The sequence below is a fragment of the Vanacampus margaritifer genome, chromosome 6, assembly GCF_051991255.1.
Source record: "Vanacampus margaritifer isolate UIUO_Vmar chromosome 6, RoL_Vmar_1.0, whole genome shotgun sequence".
In the NCBI taxonomy this organism is placed as follows: domain Eukaryota; kingdom Metazoa; phylum Chordata; class Actinopteri; order Syngnathiformes; family Syngnathidae; genus Vanacampus; species Vanacampus margaritifer.
The window spans coordinates 28,843,118-28,855,250 of record NC_135437.1 but is presented as its reverse complement, the minus strand read 5'-3'; the positions used below and the strand labels follow the sequence as shown (position 1 = coordinate 28,855,250).

The window sequence follows — 12,133 nt, the reverse complement described above, 5'->3', positions numbered from 1 at the left end:
GATCAATGCCATCAATCACTAACTTTGCACCCGATCAAAACAAGTTTCAAAGTTGTCGGCTTCCATGGCCGCTGCTCTGAAAATAGCAACACGCTCGTCGTCATTCTGCGAGGGTGACTCCCTAGTCATGGCCGCTCGCTCTGCACGCCTCAAGACATAACAATGATCAACACCCCGCAAGCCTTTCAAGCGCAGGAATCTAATTATAGCCCACATCGGAAACACTAGCGCTCCCAAATGAGCCCGCTTGAATACTTTATGGAGTATTTCAGGCAGCGCCTCTCAACGGCGTTCCATTTTGGAAAAGGGCAACCGAGAACTGGCTCATGACTCACTAATCCAGATCCATTTCCCTTGTCCTGTCACGTGGTAATTTACTCACAGAATGGGATGCTTGTCATCCAATCGCAAGCGGGGCGCACCTAGAAAAACGAGCATCACGCTCGAGTTCACACCTGAAGACAATTTTGGAACGCCAGAGGAAGCTGGAGTACTTGGAGAAAACACAGAACATAAACACATTGAAGCAGGAGGGACTCAAACCCAGAACTTCACCACTGTGCTAACCAGTAATGCCCATCCTTGTAAGTAAATGGCTTTATTTTTGTGGCACCTTTACATTAAAGTTAGATTCAAACAAAAACCAAAGCAGTAAAATATCAGTGGCTAACACTGAACACCATTTTAGCCTTTAGCTCGGCAACACTCAGACTGACAAGTTGAGGAAACGTCGGCGTGGCATCCTGTCAAAAGTCAGGCCTTCGAAAGAAAAGCACCCTAGTACAAAAGCAGTTTCACTACACTTTCTTTGGGCATTTGGTGGCTTATTTGTAAGTCACATTCAAATCATTTGTTGTGCTTGTTTATTGAGTGTGATTGCAAAAAAGCCACCGTGTGGACCACAGAAATATTGTGTGCTTTTGTATTGAAAGTCTCACCTTGGACAGGATATTACGATAATGTTGCCCTATTTGTCAGTACACCTTGCCATGTCTTAAAAATAAAAATAATAATAAAAAAAAACCTTGCCATGTCTTAAACCTTTTTTTAATTTGCACTTAAAAAAAAACTTTTGTATGAAAACCATGCTGAAGTGTAAAAACTGGGACAGAATACAGAGAAAAACCAAATTGTAAGAAAATAGAGCATATTCATCCGAAAACTGATGTTCCACTGTACAGTGGAAAACAGCACTTAAGGGACACAAGAAGAAAATAATGCTAATAATTAGACTACTAAAATAATGAAAATGATGATTTGATGATTGATTTGCTTAACTGTATCTAATATTGTAGCAGGCACGAGTGCAGTTTCCAACATTTAGCTCACAGTGGTCTCTTCTCTTGTGACAGAACAGACTGGATGGCAACAGATTTCCGTCGTAATAATTCATGAATCAGACAGTGCAGACACTCTCAGCTTTCATTTGACTTCCATGGTCAAAAATGTTTTTAAATGTTACATTGAACTCTCTTCTAAAGACTTTGCACTGATTTATCTTTTTTTCTGAATTCTATTGCGGAGTTTGTGGTTCTGGAACGTAACCTCGCGGCAAACGTTGACTTTAATGCGCAGGCAGTGTGAGGTTAACTAGGCCGCATTTCCCCATTGGGGTTGTGTGTAAATATGCTGCAAATTATATTTAGCTTGTGCACTGGCCTTCTCATTAGCGATGCAGTAATGAGACCATTTCGGCCTCCCCGACGGCAATAAATGACGTTGGCATTTTGCAAATTCGTTTATTGAAGCGTGCGCCGACGCCGTGTGTAAACCGACGACCTTTGCGTTTGTTAAAATATTTCTCTGACGTGATGGCTGGAGGGGGGGAAAAGTGCATCAGATGATTGGTTAATCTTGCTTCGACATGGAAAATAAGTCATTGCCTCACATTCCCACCTATGGACAATTTAGAGTTTTCCCTCAAGCTAACATGCGTGCTTTACAGAGATGCCAAATCCAGGTCCAAAAAGTAAAAACCCTGCCACAGTTTGGCTTTATCTACAGGTGCTAGTTAGCTAGCTCGCAAGCTAGCTCCCACGGTGCTCATTTACCTGCTAGGCAGCTATCTAGCTAGCACCTTAGGTGCTCGTTTACCTTCTAGGGACCTAGCTAGCTAGCTAGCTAGCTAGCTAGCACCCATATTGCTCATTTATCTGCTAGGGAAGCTATCTAGCGAGCTAGCACTAGGGACTAAAGCCAAACTGTGGCAGGGTTTTTACTTTCTGGACCTGGATTTGCCACCTCTGGTGTTTTAGAATGTGGAAGGGAGCCGTAAAACATCCAAACTTCACAGAGTCAGGCCTGAGCTGAGATTCGAACACAGAACCTCTCAACTGCAAGGCAGACCTGTTGATTGACTACCACTCACCAGGATGCCAGTCGAACAGTGTAAAAGTAATTCTGTATTGGAAGATAAAATATCATATAATGGAGCTGCACGGTGAGGCTAGTGGTTATCCGGTCTGCCTTGCATTTCGGAGGTTCTGGGTTCAAATCCGGGCTCTGGATTAATGAATGAATGAATGAATGGCAGGCTCGATCAGAGCAACAACGAAAGTTAGGCACAACTGACATGTTGTTGGTCTTCCCAACCACTAGAGGGCGTATGTTCATGATCTCAACCATTAGCTTCAAACAGGAAGTGCCACACTAGGCGGTTTCTCTGAAAAACTGTCGCACAGATGTTGGAGATGTATTTGCTGTAGCTGCTTTGTATTTCTCTGCTTTTTTTTTTAAATGTCTTCAATTCTTCTGTTTTTGTTCTGAAGACACCAACCAAGAAGAAAACAAAATATTAGCAAGTTCATGCTCAAACCATCATGTCATTAACCTGTGGGTTAAGATCGTTAGCATAGCATAGCGCAACATTCAACAAACATTCAGTCGTACAATCTGAAGCATACATTTGAAAAAGGAATTATTTCAATTTATATTTTATATATTTTTAAATTTTCTTTGTGTTTATTTGTAATGTTTGTTATGTTGTATCTTTGAAATATACGAGGTCATCACATGAGCACTCACAAATGGCGCCGTCCTGGTGAGTCAGCGTCACTCAGTGCTTGTATTTCACTAAGTAGATTATTGTCGATTTTATAGAATGAAACCACAAGGCAGCATTAAATGAGTTCGAAAACATAGCAAGGCTCTTGTTTTCACACAGCAAAACGTTTCCCTGCATGTTTTAAGAAGACTATTTGAACGAGTCCAAAATGTACAAGAGGCATTTGGCCGTGTCATGGTTGTTGACTTCTGTCGCGCTGCCATAGGATTAAAATCCCTAATCAACTTTTGCTCCCCGGGTAGAAGATGGATGGATGCACGGATGGACAGAAAGAGGGATGAGTGAAAGGAACAATACGATCGGAAAGAGGGAACGTGCGCCCGCTAGATGATAGCTGCCGGCTGCCACCGAAATCACAAGCTGCACCTCAATCAACACTTCCTTAATTAGGGGCAATTAGGCAGTAATTGAGCGAGTGAGACAGCAGCCGGCTCTCCCGCTCCATCTCTCAATCTCTCAATCTCTCCGTCTGTGTGTGTGTTTTGGTCACAGTACAATGTTCATGGCAGCCTGGAGGCCAAATGACATTTTGTTAAGAAGGCATTCATTAAAAAACAAAACGACTGAGGCCATAACATTAGGTACTCCGGCACTTGTAACCAAAATCAATAATATAAATGGAATTTCTCCTTGAGAGAATACAATAACAAATGTAAATGAAACATACATAATTATCTTTATATTATTGTAACATGAAAAAATTGAAGTTCCCTTGGGGGGGGGGGGATTAGAGTTTGTAGTAAAAAAAATAAAAATAAAAAAAAATAACCAAACGTGATGCGTTTTTCAAATTTGTGTATTGAATCCACAGCTGTCTTAATTTTTTCGGAATTGTTGAAAATGAGTTCAACTGTAGTTTTAGATTAATTGATTTTGACTGTGTTAACCAGAGCAACAAACGAGAGAGGCGGTTCATGCATTTCTATCTGTTAAAGATGTTCGTGATTATTTTTTTTCCCCCTTTCTTTTTCCCTAAGACGACATTTTCATCCGTTGCTGTGATTGGTCAAAAACAAATGCGCACAAGATGCCGCATCGTCCAATCAGCTGGAAGTGTTGTACAGCAAGTCCCTCCTTTTCCGAAAGGATCTGCCGAGCGAAGGTCCGGATTGACGATGTGAAGAACTCCCTTGAGTGAATCACAATTATCAATCTGTCTTGTGAGGTTAGCTTTGAGGTCCCAATTGGAAAATTCGGGTTCCGTCAACCGAGAACATTGACTGAACAACAGACAAGGAAGGAAGACGAGAGACTTGGATTCTTTTTTGATTGTTACAATCTCCTGCCGCTCTGAAGCACAATTTGCCGAGCCCTCTCTCTTTTATTTCCTTAGGGTGGTCCCTAGTTACACAGCCGTTGCTGCTCTAAAGGTTTGGGGGGCACACAGCAGGAAGGTGAAAACCATCACGGATACGAGTCGTTGCGCAGACGTGTTTTTCTTCGGCGCTGAAAGTTTCAACAAACAAAGGTTATAATGCTGAATAAATGCTTTGCAATACTATAAGAGCAAATATGGGATAACTTGAAATTAGCATCGGGACCATGAAGCAATGTTGCGATGGGCGGTCTGCAAGTAGGCATGGCTCAATTTTTGCCCAAATTTCATTTGCCGGCTCTGGAATTAGAACGCTTCACATAAAAATATGTGGCAATTGAAAGATATTATAACATTTTTAATACCTAATTTTATATATCAACTATTGTTACACATTATGAACATTTTAATTCGTCATATTAACCTATAAGAAATATTTTGTGTCCTGTGCAGAGCAGATGGTGTTGATTTCGGTATAATCTGACCTAAACTGGGTCATACTATTTAGTCTAAAAAAGTTCCTTTGCAGCGCTTTGTACACGCACATTTCGGTCTTGAAAACAAAATTTGCTTTGAAATAACACACACACACACACTCTTTACTTTCTTCATCAGTCACGGCCACCGTAAATTTGGTTCAACTTGTTTGTGAGATTTTGCTATGGGAAAATCCTTCAACTATATAACACATTCTGTCTCAAAAACATCCACCTGACCTTGTTTACGCCATCTGCTCACGGAAAAGTACCAGAGAGTATGTTTAGTCTACAAATGAAAAGGAGGAGGTCTTTTTAACTATAAGAAGCTATTTTACGCGTAGAAGAGCACGTTTGACGCTCTGAAATCCCACGTTTTTTTAAGTGATGAAATCGGAAGCTGTTATATGTCCAGAGATCTCTGAAAGATATAAAAATCATTTTTGCAAAGGTGTATTTTTCTTGCATTAAACCCATCTTCAATTTTGGAACACGCAAAGAGGACAAAATTCTTTTATTCCTCTTCACAATAAAAGCTGAACTGTTGATGTCGAAGGTTTTCAGACGAATACGCGAAAACGTTACGCTGTGTCGACGCTCCCGATTAATGATGAAGCGTTGACTACGCCATTACGTCGCGTTGTGCTGCTGCCAGCGTTGCATCCCTCGGCCTTAATTGGATGGTGTGTGACCATGACCAGAAAGGGGAAGAATCACTCAAATGCCCCATTTCTCTCTCTCTCTCTCTCTCTCAGGTTTGAGCAGACAGCAAAAACAATGGAACCCCCCCCCCACCCCCCGCTGATACAATTTGCACTTTGCCGTGACAGCTCGATAACACGGAACCGAGAGCAGAATGAAAGCTTTGCTGCGAGCGTCTGGCCTCGCGTTGCGTTGCGTGGCGTCGCATATTGGATGCGGGCAGAAAGCAGAAAACTCACTTCCCAGGTGGCTGATTTGATATCAAAGCGCGAGACCTTTTTAATCAACTGCATACGGAGGCGCTTGATTAAGAAGTTGAACACTAAATGAAGGCGTTTTTATTCATCATTCAGAGTCATTTGGCAACACGCAGCGACTCTTGGTGGAATTGGAGCGATGGCAACGGAAGACGAGCCTTTTGGGGTTTGGAAATGCCGGAAGGACAGAAATAACCCCGCGAGGAGGCCGATCTTATTCAGGGTATCGTTTATCAGCAAGGATCTTTTCCACTCATGCCAACGTTAAATGTGCTGTACAACAACGTACGTGTATTTACACCATTTTTTTATTTTTTTTTTATAACACGAGCTTGGTCAAAAATGGCCTCATTGTAAAGACGAGACGACACATGACGTGACAACATTTTATTGTGGTGTGTAGTAATTGCCGTTTCTAAAACTGTTACAATGACGTCAAGTTTACATTCATTCATCAGCATCCTGAAAAAATCTTGTAAAAAGCACTTTATATAGCACTCAACACAAAAAACCCCGTACAGTAATAATTAAATATAAAAAGCAACAAATTAAACAATTAGCTCATCATGATAATTAAATGGTGCATTGTGCAGTTCCTTATGATACCACCAGGTGGCAGAATGATGCATGAAGACAGATTGGATGATGAAACCCAAAAGAAGAACATCACTAAGATGTAGTTTTTGCCAGAAGATAAAAAATATATATATACCGTGAGTTGTTTTTTTTTGTGTTTCTACCACATGTATTCAAATATAAACTGTTCAAAGATTTGTAAATACCGTGCCATCAATGCAGAATTTCCCAATGTATGTTAGCATTAAGCTAACAGTCTTTTGTATGGCAAAGCTGATGTGGTTTGGGTAAATATACAATAATAATACTAATTAATATTTATTAAAATCCAGACATTAATGGCATTTAACACCCTGGAGCAAACGTTTGCCCTTTTTTGTGTGTCCCCCCCCCCCCCCCCCCCAAGAATTGTTGTGGGCCACATATGTTATTGTGTTTTTTACTCCCCACACTTTTTTGCCGCGCAACAACTCCCACATCATACTTCCGATTTCCACCGTACAAATTTCAACTTGCTTCAAAAATTCACGCCTCCCGGCTTATATATTGTCTGATTTCACATTACTTGCGGTAGTTGCGCAATTTAAAGTTAAATATCAACTTCCCCCCATTCATTTTCAATGGGACAGACATTGAAAATGTTCCACTTTTCACGCCCACTTCCGTACCTACGACTTATCATCGTTACAATCTGTCTGATGCGCATTGTCTAATAACCGGGTGGTCACAGGTTTGAAAGCCATGTATCCATGGCCGTTATGCTAAGTGATATACATGTATACCGACTACCATGTCAAGAAATGCATTCAAATGATTAAATGCATGTTAGCGTTCAGCAATCGGATGACACTTTTCAATATAATGACACCATTAGGCATGAATTTGAACAAGTCGTTAGCTCAGTGGTTAGAGCAATTACTCACCCCACCCACGGCGTGCCTTGGTTCAAACCCCGCTTGGACCACAATTTAGTATATTTGATGGTTGGATACTGTTAACATTTTTAATTCTTTATTTCATATTCTAACCATGTTGAAACGTTTTATAGATGCGTAGAGCAGGTGAAATAATGTTGAAGTCAATATAATTCGACCTTAACCTATCTGGTGCCTTGTTTTGTCTAAAATCCCTTCTCAGTGTCCTGCGTGAAAACATATTCTGTTCGTGAGAGAGAACGCACACACGCAGTTCCCACAACTATACTACATGAGGAGATGTCAAGTTCAATCTGTTTGTGAGATTTTGTTTTGGGGGAAAAAAGTACGAACTGGTACACTGAAGAATATGTTGTGTCTAAAAGATGAACACAGGTGCGAACTGTGTACTGAGATTCTGTTTTCTTCTCTGTTTTTCTTCTGTTACGTAACATTGTGAGAACCAATCTGTTTTTCCTTATTCATGGGAGGAGAAAAAGGCGTTTTGCTTTCAAACTCGGATTGTATAAAGAGCTCTCTCTCGCAAGGGGAGGGGGCACGCACTCTTGGATTGACACACTCTTTACGTGATATTCAATTTGTGTGACCGGAGATCTCTGTAATCAATCATCCTTCGAAGGAGCCTTTTTCACAAAGAAGTCTCATCTCCAATTTTTGGAACACGCAAAAGATGACAAATTATATCATCATTTAACAATACCAACCGACTATCATATCAGGAAATGGATTATAATTTCACTGAAATGACTTAAGCACATGCATTCAGCTTTTCAGCATTCCCACGCAATTTATGCAGAGATTGCACATTGTCTCGTTGACTATCCTATCAAACTGCCGCTTGCTGTGAAGTTCACCTCAATTTCACATTCTTTGCTTGCAATTTCCATGATCGAAAAGCTCATAAATGAAAACGGAGCATTCCAGAAAATCTCTGCAGAATCAGCACGGCAAACGAGCGCAAACGGACTTCATTTCCTGTGTTTGTGCTATCACACGCTTTGATCACACAATTAGCAATCGACGAGCCCAAAGCCGGCGCTTAATGAGGCATCGAGACGGACGGCGGCGGACACGCGACTCCACTCATTTTCATATCTTACCCTCTCCATGCGGCCTCGTAAAACGCGGCCACGCTTTGTGTGCCCTCAACATGAAACGAGGAGCTGTTGCAGCGCGGGTGAAAAGAAAATGAGGTCCTTGTCACTTTCCCCTCCAAGGTTATTGCCTGGTTTTGTGCCGGCAGCCGGCAGAGCGCACACGCGGCGGCGCTTGTTTGGTAGAGTGAGCCGCCTCCAAGCAGACGTAATGCAGCTGCTGTCTTGTCTTGCGGCAGGTCCGGAGCCGTGCGCTGCTGGGATCAACACTCCAAAGCGGCTTTGCCGGAACTCGCCTTTTTGGATCCGACTGGCCTGTGAGTGCATTTTTACACAAGTGTACAACTTCCAATTCCAATGTGGAGTCAACATTTTTCACTGGCAGTCGTATTTGTGAATGTTCAAACCAGGGGTGCGTCGGGCAATTAACATTTTTTATCGTAATTAACTCTTTGACTGCCAGACGTTTTCAGAAAAGGGACGCCGTGGGTGCCAGCCGATTTTAAGCATTTTGTCTGATCTTTCAAGGTCCATAGAAAATTATGTGTTTGGACTATGGAAACGCACATACTGCCAAAAAAAGATTGGACTCTCATCTTCCATCAGAAAAAAAAGTTTGTTTCTACCTTATTCCGTTTTTGAGTAATGAACAATAGAAAATGGTTAGTTTCACCTGTTTTGAAAAAAACGTCTTTTAACGCCTTTGGCACTCCTCCATAGGATTTTACTAAACGTTATTTAACGTTTTTGGCAGTCAAAGAGTTAATCGCATGACTTCAGTAGTTAACTCATTTTATTTCTGTTCTAAATATACAATAAAAACATCTTTTTCCCTTGGTTTTCATACTTAACAAAAAAAGTGGATTTTTTTTTAAACTAATAGAAATATGGCTGCATCTTTTAGTCATTTCATAATAATTCATGAAATTGAGTTAACATTAAAAAGATGTACTATAAAAAGCCAGTGTGATATTGATTTGTGTTGAGGTCATTTATCTGCCACTAGATGGCATAATTGCATTTGCAATACATTGGTGACAGCTCAGGGCATTTTTCCTTTTCATATTAAGAGCTATCTAATCTTGAACATGAAGGAACTTGTACAATTCTGCACATTTTCAAAATTGTAAAATACAACTTGACCCCAGTCGCTACAAATATATGCATTTGTATTGCATTTATTACTGCTAGGTTTTGTCGTGGACGCGTCTGCTGCGTTGCAACTGGAATTCCTGCAGTTTTGACTTTCAAAGCGGCGGTCATTAATCGGGTGTTAAAAAAATGAGTGGTGTTAAAGGAACTTTAAATTAACTCTAAATGAATGCCCTAATTTTGACACCCCTAGTTGGAACATACTTGTAGGCTAACTACTAAACAAACGTAGCAATTTTTTCCCATAATGCCACGGGGCATTAGCAAGTCAATAACCCCCCAAAAATGTTGAACGCAAATCATGCAGCGCAAGCATAACAATAAAATCATAAAAATGAGTAAATGCAAAAAAAAAAAATAAATACTTTTTTGTACTTGCCCTGATAGGAAAAAATGCTATGTTTTTAGCATTTAGTTTTCAAGTACGTTCAAATGTATTAGCAAACAGGTTTGAACGTAATTGCAAATACATTCCAACATATTTAAATACATCAATGGAGAAAATGTAAATATATATTTATGTAAAAAAAAAAAAACATATTTGCAAATACGTTCAAACCTAAAAATGGTGGCAAGATGGGAGTGTCATGGACGGCGGGACGTGACCTGCAATCTTTCAGTTTGACACACGCACACGCGATGTCTCCTTTCAGACGCCGAAACTACTTTTAATCTGGTCCGCTCATATCGTTTTGATCTCAAGGACGTAGCATGAGGGGAAGCAAGCGCAGATTAGCATCTGAGCTGCTCATCTTGTCATAAATCAATGAGACGTTCCTGAAAAGCTGCTCCTCGTCCGCCCGCCCGCGTACACCGAACACATCGCCTGCCAATCGCAGCAGGCAACGATCGCTCACCGTTCCCACCCGAAGCCTGCAGGCCGCATAACAGGCGTGGTCGTCATAATCAAGTCATTTGTATGAATAGACTCCAATGTGTGTGGACAAGTCAATCAAACAGCCGTCATTTGTCCACATCACTAACTATGCTAGATTACTATTAATATTTTGTTGTTAGTTAAAAAAAATATATGACAAATTCAAATACTGAGAAAAAATATTTTCAAACCCCAAAAATTCTACAAAAAAAACAGATACAAATTCAATAGAGGTTTTCCAAGAAAAAAAAAAACATATGAATATTGAATAAAAAAATAAAAAAAAAATCTGAGAATATGCAAATATGTGTGTACCGAACAGTGAGTACATGCGGGTCGACTCCATTACAAATACAGTGGCGCCTATTAAATAGAATGTCAAGAATTGAACACGTTGTGCCTCATGATGAACTCGTTGCGACTTCTTCTGGTCACCAGGGGGCAGCAATAAACAGTCGCCAAAACACAAATCAATAGAGATGTAATGATAAACAGCAAAATTGCAATATGGAGATGCTAAAATTGCCACAATATCGTTGTTGTCATGTCACAATATTAAAAGCAACAAATATGTTCAAAAGTCCAGGTTGTATTCCGTTTTTTGACGTTCCGGCACCTTCTGGTGGTTAATTCTTTTGTGCGGTTTCATTTTAATCAGGCATGTTTTGGTCACCTGTGTTTGAGAGCCACGCTAACGGGGAACGTAACACGCTAATTAACTTGATTGACAATAATGTTAGCTGCACTATTTGAACTTTATTTGGGGTGGTTTCGCTAGCTAGAAACATTTTGTTGTTGTATTTTGTGCCACATAAAAATAGGAAGTGCAAAACTGAACAAGTCCGTATCCACCATCATGTTTTTGTGGAAGCTGAGTTTATTGTGGGCAGCCTAAGGCACACCTGTGCAATACATTTCTTTCATTGTGGGAGGGAAATGCTACACAGGACAGTTACTGATTTTCTGATTCACACCCTGGACCCCCTCCCGGACAGTCCAACTGCACATTTCAAGGTCTTTTATTATGGGCAGCCTAAGGCACACCTGTGCAATAACTTTAAAACTAACTTTAAAAGCAGGATTATGCACTGCACTTATTGTACTTCCAAGTCGCTTGACTTATTATACACTGCCTGTATTTGATTTGTGGATGGTTGTTTTTAAAATGTTTTAAAATATACTTTTTAACAGTTTTTACGACACAATACTCTTACACAGAAAACTAAAAACTAAAACAAAGCATTAAAAAAAAAACTAAAAGTAATAAAAATGCCCTGTAAACGAATTAAAATAAATTTTAAAAACTACAACAACAACAAAAAATCCAAATTATATAAAAAAAACTAATTATAATAGAAATTCCAAAATTATTAGGAAAGAAAAATATGTAAAATGGGAGCAAGAAGTGGACCAGCTCTACACCCTCAGCAGAGTCCTCGAGGGTGCGTGGGAATTTGCCCAACCAGTCCACATGTGCGTTGTGGACTTGGAGAAGGCGTTTGACCGTGTCCCTCGGGGAGTTCCGTGGGGGGGGTTCTTCGGGAGTATGGGTCACCGAGCCCCCTGATACGGGCTATTCGGTCCCTGTACGACCGATGTCAGAGTCTGGTCCGCATTGCCGGCAGTAAGTCGAATTTGTTTCCTGTGAGGGTTGGACTCCGCCAAGGTTGCCCTTTGTCACCGAT

The 12,133-nt window shown here is 40.6% G+C and overlaps 1 protein-coding gene across 1 annotated transcript in view; it reads left to right on the top strand.

The window, feature by feature from the left end:
• The first annotated feature begins 385 nt into the window (after positions 1 to 385).
• LOC144053206 (uncharacterized) overlaps positions 386 to 12,133 on the top strand; it is a 28,594-nt gene continuing 16,846 nt past the window's right edge. The window contains exons 1-2 of the mRNA XM_077567367.1: positions 386 to 584; positions 8,659 to 8,736. Of these exons, the coding sequence (XP_077423493.1) occupies positions 386 to 584; positions 8,659 to 8,736 (277 nt within the window). The remainder of the gene's footprint in view (positions 585 to 8,658; positions 8,737 to 12,133) is intronic.